This window comes from Notamacropus eugenii, chromosome 4, assembly GCF_028372415.1.
Source record: "Notamacropus eugenii isolate mMacEug1 chromosome 4, mMacEug1.pri_v2, whole genome shotgun sequence".
In the NCBI taxonomy this organism is placed as follows: domain Eukaryota; kingdom Metazoa; phylum Chordata; class Mammalia; order Diprotodontia; family Macropodidae; genus Notamacropus; species Notamacropus eugenii.
In genome coordinates, this window is record NC_092875.1 from 78,892,080 (window position 1) to 78,914,335 (window position 22,256).

The 22,256-nt window shown below is 41.1% G+C and overlaps 1 protein-coding gene across 14 annotated transcripts in view; it reads right to left on the minus strand.

Annotated features, from left to right (window-relative positions):
* The window catches only part of SMARCA4 (SWI/SNF related BAF chromatin remodeling complex subunit ATPase 4), a 128,145-nt gene that overhangs the window by 14,751 nt on the left and 91,138 nt on the right, over nt 1-22,256 (minus strand). For 9 of the 14 annotated variants that reach the window (XM_072602324.1, XM_072602323.1, XM_072602333.1 and 6 more), the window contains 14 exons: nt 19,933-19,999; nt 19,042-19,152; nt 15,530-15,772; nt 13,490-13,603; nt 11,951-12,058; nt 11,146-11,232; nt 10,465-10,511; nt 8,764-8,930; nt 7,278-7,441; nt 5,807-6,034; nt 5,438-5,533; nt 5,079-5,156; nt 3,906-4,133; nt 1,495-1,748 (listed from right to left, as the gene is read on the minus strand). In XM_072602324.1, the coding sequence (XP_072458425.1) occupies nt 1,495-1,748; nt 3,906-4,133; nt 5,079-5,156; nt 5,438-5,533; nt 5,807-6,034; nt 7,278-7,441; nt 8,764-8,930; nt 10,465-10,511; nt 11,146-11,232; nt 11,951-12,058; nt 13,490-13,603; nt 15,530-15,772; nt 19,042-19,152; nt 19,933-19,999 (1,992 nt within the window). The remainder of the gene's footprint in view (nt 1-1,494; nt 1,749-3,905; nt 4,134-5,078; nt 5,157-5,437; nt 5,534-5,806; nt 6,035-7,277; nt 7,442-8,763; nt 8,931-10,464; nt 10,512-11,145; nt 11,233-11,950; nt 12,059-13,489; nt 13,604-15,529; nt 15,773-19,041; nt 19,153-19,932; nt 20,000-22,256) is intronic. The other 5 variants (XM_072602327.1, XM_072602326.1, XM_072602331.1 and 2 more) reach the window with 3 other exon arrangements.

The window sequence follows — 22,256 nt, forward strand, 5'->3', positions numbered from 1 at the left end:
TCCATTGGAGATGACAAGAGGTATGGATGCAGAGGAGGTGTGCTACAGTAGAAAGTGCTGGATGTGGAGTTATGAAACCTGAGTCTAGATCAAAACTCTCTGACACTTCCTAGTGGTGTGACCCTTAGCAAATCACTTCATCTCTGCAAGCCCCAGTTTAGTTCTCTTTAAACCAGTGACAATACTTATACTGTTTGATTTACAGGATTATTGTGAGAAAAGAGCTTTGTAAATTTTAAAGCCATAAAGAAATGCACACTATTATTACTGTTATTATTAGTTTTGCCAAATGTAAATGTTTGGAGTAATATGTCCATTGTAAGATGGCAGCCAGGGTCTCTCAATGATAATATTCTGTAGTGATATAATAATGTCTAGACTTCTGCAACTTTCCCTCACCTGTCACATCTTACAAAATCTGTTAAAAATTATGGAAGGTAAACCCACACAAGAATTTATCAAATGACATTTTGTTTCAATAGGGTAGCATGGACTCAGTTTACAGTATATATCCTGTAGTTATGCTGTCAAATCTGGCCAAAGGAAAGTAACAGAATAGAAAATGCTAATCAATCAAAACCAAATGAGAGAACCTTGTCTTTGCTTAAGAATAGAGCCTATTTGAACTTTCATTGCATATTATTTTTTTACTTTTAAAACTGCCATTTCTTGGGGCCTATTCCCTCCACCTTTTTAGCTATCATTTTGCTGGTGTTTGGGGATTGTAAATGGTGCTCAAGACATCAGAAAAAGGCACCTCCTTCTGAGGCTGCTGTGCCTGGCCAAGCAGTCAAATGGGGCTAAAGCAAGGTAAGAATTTTTCCTATTGTACTTTCCAGTTTTACACAGAATCCTAAGCCCCTCCAAATGTGGATAATACACCTCCTCTAATCCAGAGGTATGCTTCAACTGAAAATCCAAGGATACACCATACCACCCTAGAAATAACTCAATGCAATGGGTCTCAAATGAGGAGGGCCTGTAACCACCTAGGGAAAACATGAAATTGAAAGGCTGCAGATATGTAGCAAATCAAAGCCTAATTGGTCCCCTGGCCTCCCTCCACAAAGTTTGCCAGAAAACTAAGGAGGCAGCAAAGAGCTACATACAAAAGGGAAAAGCTTGTCCTGGTGCATAGCAGGGAGTGGTTTTGGCAACCAGATGTGAGAGGGAAGATGCCTAGTAAAAGGGCCTGTTCAGCGTTACACCATTTAGAATCTGTGTGCCTGTCTCAAGAAGGGGTACATAATGTAGACTTTTAACTACTGTGCATAAATCAGAATAGCAATCTGGACATTGAGACTTTCCCTTCTATCCTATTTTTTTTGGCAATATCAAGGAAGCACAGAGAAAATAATTGTCCTTCAGCACAAGTGAAGACACTCTGTCTTAGCTGTGAAACCCACTGGGCTCAGGCTACACCCCATCCTCCAGCTCACAGCCAAGCCACCAGTCACGGAGTGAAGGGGCTGCTCTGTCCCTTTCTTCACTTACCTGTCTTTGTATTTGATCACAGCATCCACAATCTTCTTCATCTTCTTGGTGAGGTTTGGTGGGTTGGGGGAGAGTTTTTCAGCAGGGGGTCTGCCACGTTTCTTTTGCTTTTTGCTATCATCATCCTTGTCACGGCTGCGAGTGCTGGTCGTTGGTGTTGAAGAGCCAGCATCACTGTCCCGTTTGCGCTTCCGAGATGACTTCTTCTGCCGGACTTCTTCCTCGATTTCCTCCAGTGTACCTTCCTCTATGGCCTTCAAGGTCAGTGGTAGTAAAACAGAACAACCACCATCCAGATTATTTAGGGAGAGGAATACAACAGAAACAACAACTCATTCATACACAAAAGCTAAGGGAAGGGAGGGCAAACTCTATGCCATATACCCCAAATCTGGCTCAATTTGCTTGCTGTGCTATCTAAACATTGCTATACTTGCTCTTTTTAATTTAATGAGTGCTACAAATGAAAATACCCTGTGGACAATTTCACCCTTGAAGGAGAAGTAACACTGGACTGCTAAGAGTCAGGAGACTGAGCTAAGCTCAAATCAGCTCCTCGAGTCCAAGTTTTCTTATTGGTAAAATGAGGGGGTTGGAACAGATGAACTCTGAGGTCCCCTTCCAGCTCTAAGACTATGGGTTTGAAGAATCTCTGTTAATGGACATTTCCTGCTCAGGAAGACAGGGGACTTCATGGCCCTTCAGCAGAGGCCTCTCCAGGAGGTGGTAGCCTACTTCCTCAGGATTTCCTTATAAGACAGTTTCCTTGTTAAGAGCTGAATTTGTTTCTCAGGGTTTGCCACTGCACCTAGCAGTCATGCAGCAGATCCTCAGGCTTGTCTATGGGAAAGTGGTTTCTCTTTGCAGTGACTTTCATCACAGCTCTAGGCCTCTTGAGCTCAGATGCTTCAGAGATATAAGCTGCTTCACCTTCATTTCATACCCACTGTTCTAACCTAACAGGCTTGTTTAATCGTTCTCTGCATCTGAAATCTTTTGAAGCTATAAATATGGGTGTACGCACTTCTGCAAAGCAATAGCCAACAACAACTCAGAGTTATTTGGAAATGAAATATAGCAAGGCTGTGATCTGGTGGGACAGGTGAGCTGGGCGGTTCTCTCATTACATGATCACATCATCTGCCTGCCCCTGCTTCTTGGATATCAAATCAGATCCACTTCAAAACCATTTGTTTCCTCTGATCTTTTTTTTGGGGGACAGTATTTGCACAGAAATCAACAGCTGCAACATAGTTCTCTGTGAGCCCTGGGTTCTTAACATGTAAATGGAATTCATCAGCTGAAAGAGTGAGAGAGAGAGAGATGTTCTGACTAGGGAGCTCCTTCTGGCTGACTTTATGACCAAAAGTGGGGCCACACTCTGATGTTGGGTTTCTTTAAAAATCATTTTTTTATTGAATTTTTGGTTTTTACATCATTCCCAATGTCCAATATTTCCTTTCATTCTGCCTTCTCTAGTAAGCCATCTCTTTTAACAAAGAATAAAGGAGAAAGAAAAGTAGGTGAGTAAAAGTAGTCAACATGTCAATTGAATATGCAGTACATGCGATTGCACGCCCATAGTAGCTTACTCTAAAGAAGGTTAAGAGGAACATTTTCTCATTTCTTTGGATCATAGACTTAAGAGCTGAAAGGCACCATGGAGCCCACCCCATTCAATCTACTCTCTTACAGATGATAAAACTGGGGCCAAGAGAAGTTAAATTGTCTTGCCCAGGGTTACATAGCTAGGAAGCATCTTAGGCAGAACTTGAACTCAGGGTTTTCTGATTCTGAGCCCACTGTACAGGGCTGGCATTAGAATCCAGTCTTCTGGTCTCTCTAGTCATAGTACAGATTTTAATTTATTAAACTCATTAGACTTTTTATTATTTAAAGCAGGATAAACTAGTTTACTGTCTCATGTATAAGCCACTTTAATAACAGAAAGGTGGCATTCTGAACAAAATATGCATAGAAAAAAGGACAGAGCCAGTATATAAATTTGTCAACTTTTCATTACTGTCCAGCTGAGGACACTTCTTCCTAGAGAGAAATATACTTAGATAAACTCATTAGTTTTTACATCCTCAGAGAACATCTGTTAGGCAACACAAATCAAGGTGGCGCTTGTGGAGAATATTACAGGTATGACATAATCAAGGGAACCTACTTCTGCAAAGAAACTACATTTGTATTAACATCTGTGCCACTTAAGCCTCACTGACACTGAAATAAAAATAAACTTGAGTAAGGACTGCTGGAAGCTAGTCAGATTTCAGATAAAATTCTCACTCAAGACTGTAACCCACTGGGCAGGAGACTAGTTTCTCAGCATAGACTAAGGTCCCCCAGGACACTAACAAGGGTACTCTGAAAAAAAATCAGTGCAGAATGAAGCCATCACCTACAGTATATACCTTGAGCCACTGCTTCTCGGTCAGTGAGTCGCTGTAGTCGACTTCTTTACGGTGGCGGGAGCCTCGCCCAAACATCTTTTCTTCTTCTTCCTCACAAGTCAGCCTCTCAACTTCGGCATCATCCTTAATGATCCAAGATGGAAGCTCATCTTCTTCCATCAGGCGTGGCTTTCTTTTGGGGTTTCGAGCTTCCTCTCGCCTACGATCCAAATCCATGCGCTAGGATACAGTAAGAGGAAGTCAGGGGCCAATGGGAAAATCAAGAGCAAGGGGGTAACTGACTATTTCTATTCCTGCTACAAAGTCCTTGGGTGATAGTGAGATGAAGTATCCCAATATGCATCCTAATCAGCTACCCAAGTTGTGTATTTTAGCTAGAGAGGCTTTCCATAAGTACTAAGGAAGAAACTACAGCTCATGAAGTAGCTTTATCCCTATTCCAGCATGGAACACAGTCAGGTGCGGATGCAGTTGGACAGTTTTACTCTAACGCACCATCCTGTTGCTATGTTCCAGAACAAGCCTCTGGCTCACTCCATGGATGCAAGGACACCAGGGCTTTAACTTTCCTTGAAGAAACACATCATTTTGTTCTTCCAGGGGCTAAGCTGACAAGGTAGCACAGGTGGGCCTAGGAGCTATGTTTGGATAAGGTTATATAGTCACCACTTCCATTCTGAGAGAAGATGGAGTTAAGAAATCCACAACTATTGAAGCAGTAAGCAAATTCTATTTTACTATCTCTTCTTCAAACCCATTAGCCTTTAATGGACTGAATTCTCCCTGCAAGAGAGCCATTCAGGTTCAGCAAGTCAACATAATGAAGTGAAGACCACAATTACTGCTCTGTTCAGCACAAGACAACACCAACAGGAGAGATGAAAGTCTAATTCTGGTTTACCCCTCAGACTCCAACTCTTTATCAAGAATGATGGGGCTCATTGTCTCTCCAATCAAATCCTGGGATCTGCCTAATAATATTAGTATTTTACTAAAAATTAACTGTTACAAAACAATCTTGTAGATGCATACAAACCATTAAAAGCATCCTTTTAATATTCATATTCTTTGTGTCTCCTAGTGAAGCTCCTCTCAGCAGAAAATATGACATTGCCTATGACCCTCTCTATTGGCTGTAACTACCCCACTATCTTTGATGCTCACCATGAAAAGATCAAACTCCTCTTCATGTCGGGCGATCATCTGATTAACGGTCTCATCATCTGGAACTTCATCTTCTTCCTACAAGATTTTAAATACTTAATTCCACTGTGGAGACTCTAAAAGGAGCTGAAGTGAGTGGATTTCAACACCGACAGTCTTTACCACCTGAGAGCTATTCGGTGGTCCATGGGAAATGAGGTTGAGGTTTCAGTCCAGTTTCCAGTGGACAAGTATCCACATGGCAACAGAAAGCACACACATACACACACACGCACATCGTCAGACCTGGCCCTTTGCTGGCCACCTCAGCACAGAAGCCAAGGATTGAATGGGCATGGAGACTGAACTACCCCTCTCACCTTTAGAGGTGGTTCCTCCAAGTCAGGGTTGAGGCACATTGGCGGAGGGGCAGTGTGGGCGAAGCTTGCACTGCCGCTGCCCGTGCTGTGTCTGCTCTGTGGATAAATAGAGGACTTCAGTCTCCAGGGCTGTCAATCCGGCATCTTTCACCAGCACTAAAAGTCACTTTAAAGAAAAGCAAGTACTCATCCTCTTTCCTTTCAGCCCACACTCCCTTTATTCCAGGGATGTAAAAAACATAAGAGAGCAAAAAAAAAAAAAAAAAAAAAAAAAAGGAAAAAAGGAAAAAAGGAAAAAAAGGAAAGGCATCCATGCATTCACCATTCACACTTGGAAAGAGAGAGGGCAGGGTCTGTCTGGCCTCTTACCTCATCCTGTTCCTCGTGCTCTAGGATCGCCTGGAGGAAAGCTCTTCTCTCATGGCTGGAGGATTTCTGGTCAAACATACCAGCCTGGATAACCTTCTGGTCAACATTAAGCTTGTATTTGGCTGCAGCCAAGATCTTCTCCTCCACACTATTAACTGTGCAAAGACGGAGGACCCGGACTTCATTTTGCTGCCCAATACGATGGGCACGGTCCTGCGCTTGTAAGTCCTAAAAGAGGAAGTTGTTTGTCATTTCAATTCAAATTTCTCTAAGAAAAAAATTAGGTTCTTAAATGTCACTTAGAAGGCTGGGCCTTTGTGAAAAGACATGCCTGGGATGAGAGATACCCCCAAAGCCAAGCATGAAGTTGCCTAAAAAGCTTTTGCTATTAGAGGAAATTATATCACTAGAGAGAGAAGCTCAATTAACAGGCCAGTTTTGCTGATGGTTTTTAGTAGAGCAACTGGGAAAATCAGCTCATTCTTCTAGGAATCATAGATGAATGGAGCTTCTGAGGCCAGGGCCGTTACCAACTCTGGAAGAGGCCCTAGAAGGAGGACATACCACCTCAGTTTTCCTTCTACCTGCCTTGAGATTCAAGGCTATGGGAAGAAGGGTCAGATTTTATTACTTTGTTCTTGGGAAGATCTGTTTTTCACCATAAACATTTTCTTTCATGGTTGCCTCGTGAATATAGCAAAAGCAACAAATATTTACTGAGCATTTCCCATGTGCATGACACAATGCTAGGCATACCTTCAGTACAAATGAGAACACTGGCTTCTAGCGCTGGTGAGCTATCAACAGCACATGACCCAGGATAGTTTCTTGCTTAATCTGTCTCTGGGTTTTATCTGGACACACAAGTAAGGAACAAAGTGAGCAGAAGTAGATAAATAGTCAGCAACTAAGTTAGATGAGGAAAGCAGTCCTTAAGTCTCCACGAGGGAGGGCGCACACTTTGCATTTATGTGTCCTTGGCGGAAAAAATGAAAGACAAGTCCCTTGTGGTGACTTTTTTCTCTTTAGCTGAGTTAGTAACCTCTCATTTTGCATAGAATGAGAGCCTGAGAAAAGCAGCTGTTTTCAGGTGGAAAAGAGGGAGGTAACATGCCTTCTATATCAGACTACACCTCAGTGCTCATGGAATGAGCCATACTTTGGTTTATCTGTGAATACTGATAACATGTCTGTGCTTCTAGAGGACTGGCATAAGAAGGGATCACAAGAGGCCAGTCAGCTCAGCTACTTGTCTCCAACTGAATTCATACTTACACCATCCAAACAGATGGTTTAAATCACCTCTAGAGAAAGAGATTCCATAGGTTCCTTTTGTAGTTCACGTGTCAAACCACTCAGAATAACTGAGATAGGAAGGAAGTTAGTATTTTAACTTAAGATGGGGGGACAGCTTTTTCTTGCTTGTGGAATCTATCAAGAGTCCTTTCATTTAGCTCCATTTTTCTTTTACCTGGTGAGGATTCCAGTCACTGTCAAAAATTATCACAGTATCTGCAGACTGGAGGTTCAGCCCAAGACCCCCGGCCCGAGTACTCAGGAGAAAAATGAAATACTCAGAGCCTGGTTCATTGAAGGTTTTCAGCAACATACCACGGTCTTCAGCTTTCGTGGTTCCTGATGAGCACCAAAGAAGAAAAAGGTTAGGAGTTTTGATATCATCTAAGAGTTAGAAGTCTAAATAAAATGACCAGCCCAGGAAGAAATAAGCACCTTGCCCAGCTTCATACATAAATTTTGTAAAGTTCTTTATATAAATCAAGTTCTCAACATGGTTATGGGGTCATTTTAATCAAAGTTAATATTTACTTAAGGAGATGTGTACAACATATGAAGAACAAACACTTTTAAATTCAGCTCAATTAACTTTATTTTTATTTTTTATTTTTTAACATTTTTCACAAAAACAAAAAAGCCCTAAACAACTGCCTTTAGTGATTAGGTAAGAGTGTGACTAGAAACACTGCCCCCAATACTCAGTGGTGTGTGCAGGTTATGGGGCATGGTCCTTTGTATGAGGCATAGTAACTATGGGCAAGACTGACCCTTCCCCCCCAAAAAAAGGATTCAGATATGTACCCTATGAAAGAAGATATCAGTGACCAACCAGGCCACCTCAGAGTGCCAGGTGTGAATGAAGTACTAAATTACTGTTTTCACTAACCTGAGAAATAAAGGCAGGTAGCTTGGGCTGTGGAGTCCTATATAATAACTGAGGCAACTTCTTGCTTTGCAAAGAGAAACATTTCTAAGGGTAAGAATACAAAAATCATGTTTCTCTGGCTCCAGTGAATAGTAAACCACTTGCTTTGTAGCAATCCTCTTGGGTAGAAAGGAAAGGCTCTCTAGACAGGGGAATGCAAGTACTCTACCCAAGGAACTGCCATGACCATTTCATTTCTTACATTCATAGCTAAGTAATCTGCATTGCAGGAATAGAAGAGAGCTTTCCAGGCCTCTCTGGTCAGTCTCAACTGTGATCAAAGGAGCTCTCAGCAAGATTCAGGTTATTTCAAGTCATCAAATGCAAATTAAACACTTCCTGCCAACCTTCTGGATGTAATGAAATAGCCAGGAACCTTAACTACCAACTAAGCTTGGATTCAGTCACTGAACAATGGCTAATCTGAATTGGCCCCAACAGGGAAGAGGGCCAGCAGGCATTTCACCTCCACCCTGGTTTAAGCACTTGACAGGAAGGCAGCAGAATACTGGGACTACAGCTGGACCTAGGTTTAAAATATGCTTCTAAGAGTCTGAGGTCCTATGAACCAGTTTTATCATCTATGAAATAGAAAAATCATCCTCTGAAATCTTTGCTTCCTTCACAGGGTTTTGTGAGGATTAATTAGGAAGCGGAAATGCTTTCAGTAACTCAGGGAAAGGAATAACTAAATTATAAGACAGTTTTCAAACAAAAAGTTCTCTGTTAAACTCACCATCAAGCCTGAGGTATTTAAAGCCACGATATGCAAAGTAATCTTCCATGATGGTCATGAGAGAGGTCATTTGGCAGAAGAGCAGCACTTTATGGTTGGTGGCTCGGAGCTTGGGAAGAATTCGATCCAGGAGCTCAAATTTTCCAGAAGCTCGGTATAAATCTAGGCTGGTATGCAAAAAAACAAAAAAACACATGGTATGTGAAAAAGAAGATGCTGAGACAGTATAAGGAGGGAGATTTTTATGACTCCAAGCTAAAACACTGGAAAAGTGGCAAGTAGGTCAAAAATGAGAAAAAAAGACTTATATGTACAGAAATATTTAAAGGAGCACTTCATGTGGTGGCAAAGAACTGGAAACAAAATCGATGGCCATCATTTGGGAAAAGGCTACAAAGTAATGGAACGGAATTTCATTGTGCCAAAAGAAGGGAAGAACATTATGGATTAAGAGGATATAACTACACACACATATATAACACACACATATAGTTAGAGGAAGTGTTGAAGAATAAAATGAACAAAACCAAGCCAAATGATACCCAGGAGGATCATAATAAGGAGGAAACTACTTGGATGTAAAACAACTGATGATGAAAGACTCTCTCCTCCTCTTGGCAGAAAGTTGCTGGACTAAAGGTACAGCATCAGGTATGGCTAATGTATTCATTTGTTTTGCTTGCCTATGAATATTTGTTAAAGATAGACCTCTTACCAGGTGGTACTGGTAGACATGAAAAAAGATGTATAAAGCATTTTAGACAATGAACAGAAGAAAATGCAAGAGGGGGAACATAAATAGAGCAATTTTGTTACTGTCTGGTTGAAGTTAACACATACATAAATATATACAAAAACCTCTGTAGCAAGTTCAGTTTTTTATACGGTACTCTTCCCTTTTCTTCTATGTATCATAAAATGTTTGCTTTTGTTGAGGATTGTTAAGTTTATTATAAAATATATTAAGAAAACCCTCAAACTCCAAATCCAAACAAGAGAGGAGAGGGGTGGATTTCAAAGTATTCCTGAATTTTTTTTTTTTGTGGCAGCAAAGAACTGGAAACAAAGTAAAGGCCCATTGATCAGGGAACAATTTGTTTAAATGGTAGTTGGTGAAAGTATTGAAATACTACTCATCTGCAAGAAGTAGGAACTGATTTAATGCAAAGTAAGCAGAAACAAAAATACAATATATCCAATAACAACGTAAATGGAAAAGTACAAAAAAATAAACAAACAAACAAACAAAAAGAAATGTAGTGATATGTATCATTATAATGATGACTTAGCTTGGCTCCAGAGATCAGAAAATGCACCTCTATCCCTTCTTTGTAAGGGTAGGGGACGATGGGTGTGGAATACTGTATATCCTATGGGATCTGGATGATATCATGATTGGTTTTGTCAAGATGTTTTTTTCTTTCTTTTTTAACCTACTACAAAGGTGGCTTGCTAGGTAGAGGAAGGGAAAGGCCATATTCAGAAATAAAAGTGAGGTAAAAACAAAAGACATTAATAAAATTAAAATGTATATATAATGGTAGATTATATTCATAATAATAAAGATGACATCAAGTAAAATTATGTGCATTTTGTTCTAATACATAAAGGTTGGAGATTTTTAAACAAAGGCACATTATAAAAAGCCCATCTCCATCTGGATCCTCAAAATGAGAAATCTCAAGTCAGTGCTGCTCTTACCCTTGCACAATGCCTCCAGTAAATCCCAAATGCTCAGAAAATGACTCCTGCAAACAAAACAGGACAATTATTTACGTCCAAGAGATTTAGAAGTGCTAAATCAGTGCTATCAAACTTAATAAGAAACGGATCCTTGTGGGCTAAGAACTCAGAAAAACACAGATTCATATTAACTACATTGTACTGTATTTTTATTTTGTTAAACATTTCCCAATTACATCTTAATCTGGTTGGGGCTTCACTGAGTTTTGGAGTATTCAGTCCCAAGTCTAACACTTCCATTTCACTATACACTCCACAACTGTTTCTGGGATGTGAAAGCCCAGAGACTGGCTATTTAATCAAAGTTTTGCAGTTGTGAAAAGCAAGTCTTTTTGATAACTCCGGATAGGAAATTGCACAAAAATGAACAAGACGTGGTGGCTTTTGTCTTTTTAACAGTACTTGTGCATCTCTGTGAAATGACAAGGCGGCATATTTGGGCAACACAGGAATAATTACTTGTTTGTTTGCACCAAATACCTAAGGGTTCATCATTTTGACATGATGGGATCATGAAGACCCATGTCTGAGCCCATCCTGAGTACTAAGAAAAAGCTCTCCTAACTGGAAGCGGGAGTTCTACTGTAACCTGGTTAACTCATTCTCCCTCTGACAGGGACTCCTTGGCATCTGCCTCACCTCTATGTGCTGGAACATGTAAGGATGGTTGCAGATCTTCCTCAGCTGCATGATGGTGTTCATCAGTGTCTTGGTGCCACCCTTGCCCTAGGATAACAGAAGATTTCTCAGTCAGAACCCTGCTCTAAGCCACAGGATCAGCTCAGAGAGAACCCTGTGAAAAGGGACCCATGGGCTCTCCTCATTAGCTGACAGATGACTGATTCACTCTGAATACCAAGGCATTACAAAGGGTTATTTTTCACTTTGCCACATGGGAAAAAAACGTTCTCACATACTCCACTGATAAGGATTTAAGGATTTATTTGAGCTCTCTCGACTTCATATTCAGATAAAGCAGGTGAGGAGACACAATATCTCTGTTCTGAAAGATAGGCTGGCAAGGTAAGGTACACACAACTCATCAAAAGGCAGAAAGACATGAGTGAGGAAATGTTTAAGAACCTCGCAGACAAATGCTCCCAAGGAGATTATGGGGAACTATGTTCAAATACAGGATCAGCACCTGCTAGGGAGGACTAAAAAGTGCAGTGTCACAAACTCTCATGTACTGAACCATGCTGGTCATTATCACAATGATTAATTTTAAAATGCTTGGTAGACACTAGTTTAATGCCCTTCGAGGCAAGCCAAGTCAAAAATAGTCAAAATGGCCAGGAAATTTGTCAGTTAAAGTGCCCAAAATGTTATATTCCAAATAAAACTGAAAGCAAGTAAGAGAAATGAATCCCAATCAACTTTCAGGCTCAAGTCTCTGAATCCCTGGTGGAGAGGGAGGAAGGATGGGCGAGGTTCTGTGCCAGACCTTCTTGTCCTTCTCTGAGCCATCCGTCAAGAGCACGCCCTTGGCCTGCATGTGCCGGTAGAGGACTCGCTGCAGTGCAGACATATCGCACTTGATCACATATTCCACCTGGAAAGTCACAAAAGACACCACTTATGGAAAGCAGTTGTTTTGATAAGGCAACAAGATATTCTTAGATATTCGGTACCCAGAATCCCCCTTTCTCATGGCAGGGCACAGTGAGGAAGACAGTGGGATAAAAATGCAGACTGAAATTAAGGGTCTGGCTGGGAAGAGAACCTGCTAGGCCTGAGACCTCTAGCACCCTTGGCTTGTTACCACTAAGTCCTGTTTTCTAGAAGGGTTATCATGAAAGAAAGAGAAAATTCAGTTATTAAGTACCTACTATGTAGCAGATACTGTGGTGGGTGCTTGGGAGAGAATGCTGAAAAAATGATAGTCCCTGACCTTAAAGAACTCGTAATTCAGTGGCGGTGGGGGGTTGGGAGTGGGGAAAAGGTGGGGAATGGACAACTAGGGGAGATGATATTCACAAGTAAACAGAGGATAAAATGTGATCTGAGCAAAGGAGATATCCAGGCCAAATGCTTTAGAAAATGCGGAGGGGGAAAGGGGAGAGAAGAATGGAGAAAAAGAGAACCAGGAAAGGCTTAATGGAAAGAGTAGCACTGAAACTGGGCCTTGAAGGAATCAATAAAAAATTAACAAGTCTTTATTAAATGGCTACTATGAGCCAGACACTGGGATAGGTGCTGGGCATATGAAAGACAAGGCACTTATTTATGTTCTATTAGAGGAAATAATATACATACATATAAATACAAAACAATGGGGTGGGGATGGGATGTCATGAGGAACACCAGGAAGTCTTGTGCAGGAGGCAGCCCTTGAACCAAGCTTTGGAGGCCGAGGGTTCTGAGAGGTGGAGGTGAGGATGGATTTCTGAAAGCAGAGATGAGGAGGGGGAACAGCATATTCTAGATACTGACTCATGCACAAATGGCTGAAGGCAGGAGAGGCCTGGGGGATGCTGGAGAACAGGTAGTAGTCCATTGGCAAGGATGACAAATATGAGAGTAAGTCTGGAAAGGTGCATCTGAAATCAACTGGTGGAGCTCCAGGGTCAGTGTTTTAGCACAGTGGCTATGAGTAACATGGTCAGTCCTATGCCTCATGCATTTTGACAGAGGTGGGTAGGATGAACTAACAAAGCAAGAAGGCTGTTTCAATTGTCCAGGAGAGAAGTGATAAGAACTTGAACAAAGGAGGGGCTGTGTGAGCAGAAAGGGTAGCAGTGTGAGAGGTGCAAAGTTGTGACCTGGACTCAGCGAATGATTGGTTGTGGAGAATAAGGGAAGAGTCAAAAATGATTCTACAAGTTGAGTGGGAGGTAAGCTTAAAAGAACATGCCAAATTACATCCTGGACACACTGAATCTGGGATATGAGTAGGACACTCAGGCATATCCCAAGACCAGAGTAGGGTCAAGGGAGACATTGACAAGGTGGGCTCAAAATACCTAAAGATACCTATACACACCTTTTCAGGTAACTGGGCTTCAACTTCTTTCTTTAACCGTCTGAGCAGGAAAGGACGTAGCACTTTGTGTAAACGTCGGATAATCAGAATAGTTTCTTCTTCATTCAGGTCTACCTATTTTTTACCAATTAACACAAGAAAAACAAAACCATTATCTTTGAGGAGATGGAATTTTTGCTAAAATGCAAACACAGAAATCAATCAATCAATCAGCATGTCAGGCAGCATGCTAGATGTTGGGGATAAAAAGATAAAAGCTTTTGTTTTTGTCCTCAAGGAGTTTACCTTCTACAGGAGCATACAATATTCACACAAATAGAAATATATATGAAAATACCATCTAACTTGGCAGAGAGGCACCAGAAGCTTAGGGGGACAGGAAGATAGGCTTGAGTAAATGAGAAGCTAACCAAAGCAAACAATTTCAAGAGATGGAGGTGAGGAATACATTTCAAGTACAGGGCAGACACAACCCAAACTAGAGATGGAGATGAGCAGCGGGATGCTGTGTGAGTGCAAGAAGGCTAGTTTGGCTGTTTGGACTATGCAGGGTTGCTTGTGGAAGGGCTTAAACAGCCAACAGAAGGGTCTGCATTTAGGTAATAGGGGCCTTGGGAGTTTACTGAGCAGCTTGGTGACATGGCTAGACCTCTGCTTTAAGAATCATTTTGACAGATATGTGCAGACAAACTGGAAAAAGGGAGAGCCTGGAGGTGGGAAGACCAGTTAGGAAGCTATTGCAATAATCATCCAGTTAAGAGTGGATACAGGTCTGCTAAACGGATGAGGCTTTATAAGTGAAGAAGGGAATGGATCTGAGGACTATTGTAGAAATGGAATCGACAACACCTGGCAAGTGACTGGAGATGTGGGGTGAAGGACAGCAGAGAACTGATGACTTGAAGGTTGTGATCCTGTGCAACTGGAAGGACAGTGGTGTCCTTGAATGAAATAGGTGTAGTTTGAAAGAAGGTTGAGTTTTAAGAAAAAGATAGTAAGTCTGAGCTTTAGGCACATCATGACACCCCAAGACTGGAATTCAGAAGAGAGACTAGGACAGGAGAGAGAAAGACCTGGAAGTCAGCTGCATGATATTTGAAACCATAGGAGCTAATAAAGTCACCAAGAGAGTGTAGGGTGAGTAGAGTGAGAAGAGAAGGTGGTTCAGGGCAGGTTGCCCTAAGAAAACATTAATATTTATTCAATAGTCATATAAGATCACTTTTCATAGCTCTTAATCCTTTAAAACTACTAAGAAAACTAATTCATCACTGGAGGCAGAGTGGTAATGAACAAGTCAGGCGAAATCTGTATTCAAATTCTGCCTATGTTACTGATTAGTTATAAGTTATTTAACAGTTCTAAGTATTATGTTTCTTATCAATGAAACAGGGATAGCACCTACTTCACAGGATTGTGAGGGTGAAATGAAATAATGTATATGATTCATTTGGCAAAACACAAAGCAATATACAAATGCCAACCACTGTTATTATTATTCTAGAACTTGTACAATTCACCTTTTATGAGCACTTGCAATAAAGTATCTCTTCTTAGCTGGCTGACACAGAAAGGGAGTTCCAAGTCGGCCAACGGTGGTTGTGTGACTCTTGGCCAGCACCTTACCATCTCAAGCTGTTACTGAGGCCCTTCCTTTCCAAAGAGCTTTTGTTTATGTGAGTGATATCAACTGACATTTGCCATATGGAGGGTCAAGAGTCTCAGCAGTAAAAAACTTTTTCCCCACTGAACCCCTGGCAGGATCTGTTTCCTAGCCCCCACCCAAGAACCTTTGCTCTATATTTTACTCCACTACACTATCAAGATACTGTACTCTGCACATACAGGAATTTTATCTACTATTAACACAATAAATAACCTTTCTACTTCCTAGCAGCTTATGTTATGTCACTTGATAAACTGACAGATTGTACCTTGAACTGGCAGTTTTTGTCTTTTTTGACTTTGACGAGTTCCCACCTAATAGCAGTGGCTCTCCATGCACAGCCTGCATGGGACTCCTGGCTTGGGCATACTTACTTTTTCTCCTGTCATGGCAAAGGGAGCGTTGAACCACTGCTCAAATGTACTGCAGCTCTTGAAGATGGTCGGGAGGAGGAAATTGAGCAGTGCCCATAGCTCAGGTAGCTTGTTTTGCAGGGGCGTCCCTGTCAGCAGCAGGCGCCGTGGGGCTACGTAGTGTGTGTTCAGGACCTGTGTTAGCTTACAGTGGTGATTCTTCATCCTGTGACCTTCATCTACAATCATGTACTTCCAGCGAATCTGCAGATGAGACAGCAAACCAATTTAGGAAAAAGGAACTACCTGACTGTTGAAATTTAGGAAATGTCCTCAGGAGAGACAGTTTTATCCTGAAGATACAAGTGAACGTTTTCTGTGCTAAATCTCATTCAACTGTAACCAATCCCCACAAAGGAATGCATTTTTCCTTACTTCTTGCCACGGTAAGACAACCAGTACAAGGTAACAGAACATCACCCTACCTCCCCACCTCCCCTCTCTCTAGCCAATCTGATTTACTAGCATGGTATAAACACTCACTCCTGAGTAGATGATTTCCATTCCTGTGTCTCCAAGTCTGCCCTTTGCTGTGTGTCCTAGACCTGTGCACCTGCCTGTCAGCTCACACTCAGCATGTGTGAACCTCAACACACACCCTTCTCCCCAAACCTGGTTCTCTCCTCCTGACTTTACAGATGTTTCTATCTGGGGCACCACCACTGACTCTTCCTCACATTTTCACAATCTTGTGGTTATCTTTGACACTTCTTTAAACACGTTGTTCATCCTCTATCTCTTCCTCTTATACCCAATCAGGCACCATGAGGTTTTTTAAATTTTGTCCTTTATTCTCAGCAGCTAGAATAGCACCACACACATGGTAGGTAGTTAATATAATGCTTGCTATACTGGACTAGAAACCTCCTTCCCCTCTACCCACCTGTCACCTACCATCTCCAGTTACAGCGCCTTATGGGTCTTCTCACTTCTGCCCTTCCCCTATACTCCAACCTCATCTGCAAACTCCTACCACAGCAATTTCTGATGCAAAGATCTGCTAATGTCATGCATATGTGCTAAAATCTTAAGTTGCTCCTATGGATCGCTAGTAGCTTTCTCCCCGAGAGACATTTCCCATCTTACGGCCTGCTCATCATCTATTCTGTGGGCTGAATCATCATTTCATGATTCATGGCTTCATGAGCATGAAGCCATGTTCACTTCACTCCTACCAAGTACTAGACTTGGACTCCTCCACCCACTTTTCTAGCTATTATTATTCGAATGCCAAAAGTATGTCTGACTAAAAGACTATTTTATGGAGAACTCACAAGGCAAATGCTCACATGTAGAAGCAACACAAAGACACTTCCAAGACTTCTCTTAAGAACTCTGGAATTGATTGTGTGACATGGGAGAGACTGGCACAGGATTGCCCAGCATGGTATGCCCTTATCAGAGAAGGCTCTATGAGCAAAGCAGAATTGAAGTAGAGAATCCATCCCAAATGTTCACATGGACTATTTGTGCCCAACCTGTGGTAGAGCATTCCAAGCTTGTACTGGGCTGATCAACCACAGTTGGATGTACTGTAACTTGACTCTAACATAATGATGTCATTTTGGTTCTCTGCAAAAATGAAGGACAACAACCACCAATTATTACTATGGATTGTTTTCCCCAATTAGAAAGAAAACTCCTTGAGGGTAGGGACTATCTTTCTTGCATTTGTAGCCCAAGTGCTTAGCACAGTGCCTAGTACATAATAAGCACTTAATAAATGCAAACTCTTCTTCCTGGTCCTGATGTCCCTTCAGCTTTATCTCATATGACTTCCTGTCATACATGCTAAATACTTCAATTCAATTCAATAAACATGGAGACATAAAGATAAACATGAAAGAGTCCCTGTTAACAAAGCAAGCAACCTCTTGCCTGCTGAACACAAGGAGTCCTCTCACATTTCTTCGCCTCTGCCTGTACTATTACCCTACTTTGTTTTCTTCCCCACTTAAATTCCTAATAACCCCTTAAAACCCAACTCAAATACTACCTTCTTGTTCATTGTGGGTTGAGGGGGGGGGGGGGGGGTCACATCTTACCCAAATCTGGCATCTCTCCCAGAATACTGCACAGTGCACTGTACACACACGGTGCTCAGGTGCTCAATAAGCACTTGATATGTTGTCTCAGGCCTAGCCATAGACAAACAGAGTAGATCACCTATGCGGTGATTTTAAGAGCATTTGCTTCTCAGACATCATCTTGAGTGAAGTCATCTGAATAAGATGCCAGAGTGACATTTACAACTAGCATCATTCATAAGGGATACATGATTTCTCTAATGGTGGGGTGTTCACTATTCTGTACACAATGCATCTCTCAACAACTTAACATATATTTGAGAACTTTTGTGGAGGACACAGACTGTAAATTCAGGAAGAGTCTGTGGATAACAAACATCTTGACCTGATTCTGACACTCAAAAAGGTCCATTTGGCTTTCTCCCACTCAGAGCATGGGATTTAGATATAGGAGTGGAAGAAACCTTAGAAATCAACTATTCCAATCCCCTACTCTATAGTAGGGTTTATGAGAATAAATTATAATACATTAAGACATGGAGGAGTCAAGTGACGCCCCACCTAAGTTTGGATCAGTTTCACATGAAGGATGGGAATCCTCTTTCATTACACTAATACCCTGGAGATGAATAACCACTAATATCTCCTGGAGTATTAATTTACCTCTTTGGTGAGAGGTAGGAGGTACTGATAGGGAAGACTGAAAAGCTCCAATTATGACTATGACCCACATTTATCTAATGTTTTAAAGTTTACAGAGCACTTTCCTTTAACATCCTGTTGAAGACAAATATTATCCTCCTTTATATAGGAGCAGTCCAGGGCTCTTAAAACAATGCCATGCTACCTCTTTGGACACTGCCACAATTTTCCTGAGGATTTGCTTACAATTTCTAAAGAAGGTTGAAACACAGATTAAAAGATCATAGTATCAGATCTACAACTAGATGAACCTCAAAATAATCTAGTCTGATCTCTTCATTTTAAAACTAGGAAATTAAGGTTGACTGATTTATCAAACCAGTGATCTTCCCATTGTACTAAGCTGGGAATATTAAGAGAAAGCAGAGAGTGAAGAAGGTTTCTGCAAGCTAAATAACTAGGCTGGGTAGGTCCAACTCTTCTGGCTTTTGTTTTTTCTACTGTGTATCATCACAGAAGTGGACAGAATGATAGTGTGAGGACACAGAATCAGGAAGGGGCCTTGAAATCTGAGCTCTAATCAAGGCACGGCTGCTTACTTCTTGTATGACTGTAACAACACTATTATTTCTCTTATGCAAAGCAGTTTCCAAGCTTCTGACCATGGTAAAGTATGCTTTAAGATAACTGCTTAGGAAATACTTGGAAGTAAGACAGAGAATGATCAGTTATTAACATTTTTGTCAGCTATTTCACGACTAGTCTGGGTTTGCAATTGAAGAAATACAGTGACAAAAATCTTACCTTGGCAAGAATGTGCTTATCTTTTATAATATATTCATAAGTAGTTAGCAAGACATTGAATTTTCCACTCCGAAGTTGAGGTACAAAAGCTCGTCTTGCAGCTGGAGAGCCCTAGGGAAAGGAAAGCAGAAGCTGCTTAGTGGGGTGCACAGAAGAATCAGTAGGGTAATTCTAACTAATAGGGAGAGTAAGTAGATACAACAGGTGTCAGCTGTACTGTCTTGATAAAGAATAAAACACAGACTGTCCAAACAAGTACACACCTGCACCTGACTTTGAAAGGAGTAGCTCATACTGAATTACTACCCTCCAACCTAAAGCTTCCCCCACAAGCTAGTCCAGGGTCAGAGCTCCAGATCATACTCTTGCCCCAGGAGGCCTCTGGCATGTGAAGAACCAGCTTGGGAGGCTGGTGAACTTGAGTATGCAAATAATCAACCTAAAATGTTGAAGGACCTGAAGGGAAAGGAATGATTTTGAAAATGTTTCCATTTTGCTTCTTCCTACTCAGGATATAACATTTAGACTCAGCAGGAAGAAATCACAGACATCACATAATTCAATCTCCTCATTTTGAAGGGAAGGAAAGTACAATGCAAAGTGTGAGTAGCTTCCTCAAAGTCACAGAGAACAAAGGTTGTAAAATCAAGATCTGAACCCACGGTATCAGATGCCAAATCTAGGGCTCCTTTCACCAGACTCTGTTGACAGTTCTTGGCTCCGAACATATAATGACTTCTAACATATGTGTGTATGTGTGTATATGTGTATGCACACACACATATATGTATATGTGTACATATATAAAACACATATAAAGACTTTTCATTCCTTTGCCTTAAAGTATTTTATGAGCAAGAAGAACTTTTGAAAGAATAAGCTATAACTTACCTTGTAGGAGACCTTCACCACAGAAGGAGCCCACTTATCAAATTCATATGCCCAATTTGACAGAGTTCTAGGGAAAAAAAAGGAAAAGAACTATCAAATCACATTTCTCTAATAAATTATCCAAATCTACAATATTCACAAGCAGTATGCCCAGACCTGTGTTAGGTACTATGAGGGAGGCAGTACAATCCACAAAGGTCATCACAGTGGCTAAGGAGTTCAGAGGCTAGCTGGAGAGGAACAACCAATGGACACATCAAACAACAGCAAAACAATTCATGCCAGTAGATAGTAAAAAGTGCTGCACTGGAATAGAGGAATTCAAGGTAGAGGAGATCAATGAGGGCTGAACAGTGAAGGATTCCTAAGAAGAAACAGGATGTGAGCCAGGTCTTACTGGAGACAGGGCATCTGGACAGGCAAGAACCAAGTCATGTCATGAATGAATGTAGCATGCTTACTGTCTGTGAAAAGACTGGCCTGACTTTCCTGATAGAAGAGCTGTTCTGAGGGAGTAGTGAGAAGTAAAGACGGAAAGGGCAAAGGAACACCAGAACATGGCAGGGAATCAAAAGCTGGGCAGAGGAACAGAAGACTCGACTCTGTTTGACAGTAGTTCTCAGGATGAATTGGAATGACTAAAGTCTAAAGTAAGGGAAGACAGGAGGTTTGTACAGTAAACCACATGAGAAGTGATACTTTTTTAACTTTATGCCTGGACTACAATGGTGAGGGCAAGAAAAACCACAGGCAAGGTTTCAAAAGAAGAATTGACAGGACTTAGTGACTAATGGGATATAGAGGAAGAAGGGACAAGGCAAGAATGACAAGTTTGGTGCCTAGGAGTATGTCTGGAAAGAAAACAGGTTTTGGAAAAGACAAGTTTATTATTGGACCTACCTTGTTTGTCCTTCTAGCTCACCTTTCAAGTACAGTACACTAGACACATCACCTGTCCTGCTGCTTCCCTTAGTAACCTCAATGATATCTGTTGGTAATATTTATTGATGACAACAGCTTGGCTGCTGCATTTTAAGAACCAAGGCCCTTTCCATCTGACTGGCAGCTGAATCCTCTTACATGTTATCTTTTTCCATTAGAATGTAAGCTCTCTGAGAGTGGGGACTCTCTTGGGTTCTTATCTGTAGCATAGTACTCAGTGCACAGTAAACATTTAACGAATACTTTTATTTTCTTCTCACTCATTCATTCACCCCTAATCACCCCCCACCCCCCAGTCCCTAGTTTACTATCTACCTAGTCCCTGCTCCCTTCTACTGTGCCCAATTCTCTTAAAATAAGAGGCCATATTTGGATAGTACCCTTTAAGGTTTCCAAAGGCTTTCCTCAAAATAATCCTGTTAAGTAGGAAGTAACAAGAATTATTTCCATTTTGCAATTAGGAAAACTGGGGCTGAAAGTTAAGTAATCTGCGCAAGGTCACACAGCTAGTAAATATCAGAACCTGAACTTGAACTCTGGTTTCCTTGGTCTTAAATCCAGTGGTCTTTCCATTTTACCTTTTGCATCTCATTAACAAACTCATCCTGGATCTTTCTTAAAAAACAATATTTAATAAGAATTTATAACATGCTATCTCATTTGATCTCTCACAACAATCCTGTAATGTATGTCATGTTACCTGACTTACTGTACAGATGAGGAAACTGAGGCTAAGAGACTTGCCAAGGATCAAACACTAAGTATCTGAGAAGAGATCTGAAACCAGGTCTTCCTGAATAAAAGACCAGTGACCTACCCACTATGGCACTTTTCATAATAGCAAACAACTGAAGAAAGAGTTGCTGGATTGTGCTATAAATAATAAGATAAATTCAGAAAAGTATTGGCAAGCTCTTGTACCAACAAATACAAAATTAAGGAAAATGAAGAAAGTATTTACATAAAGACAACAGCATAAATGCAAAGATCAACAAAACAATGAACATGGATGCTGTGAAATTGTAATGACCATGTTTACTCCCAAGGAAGAATGTACACCCTTCCCTTCTTCGCCAAAGCTGCGAATAGGCTAGGGAACACTACATGCTGCTATAGTACTTGGATGATATTTTGTTTAGTTCTGTTGAAAAAAATTCCTCTGAGAAAGGAAAGAGCAAGAGATAAACCAGCAAATGTAAATGATATAAAACTAAAATACAGCAATAAAAACTTTACAAAGGGATAATCTGAAGAGGAGGGTTAATCAGCACGGTTATAGAGGACACAGGCAGAGGGTCAGCTTTCGAGGAGCAGAAAGGTATCTCGCAGACTAGAAGCAAGCATCACACGGTAGAAGTAGATCAGGTCAGAGTTCCTTACTG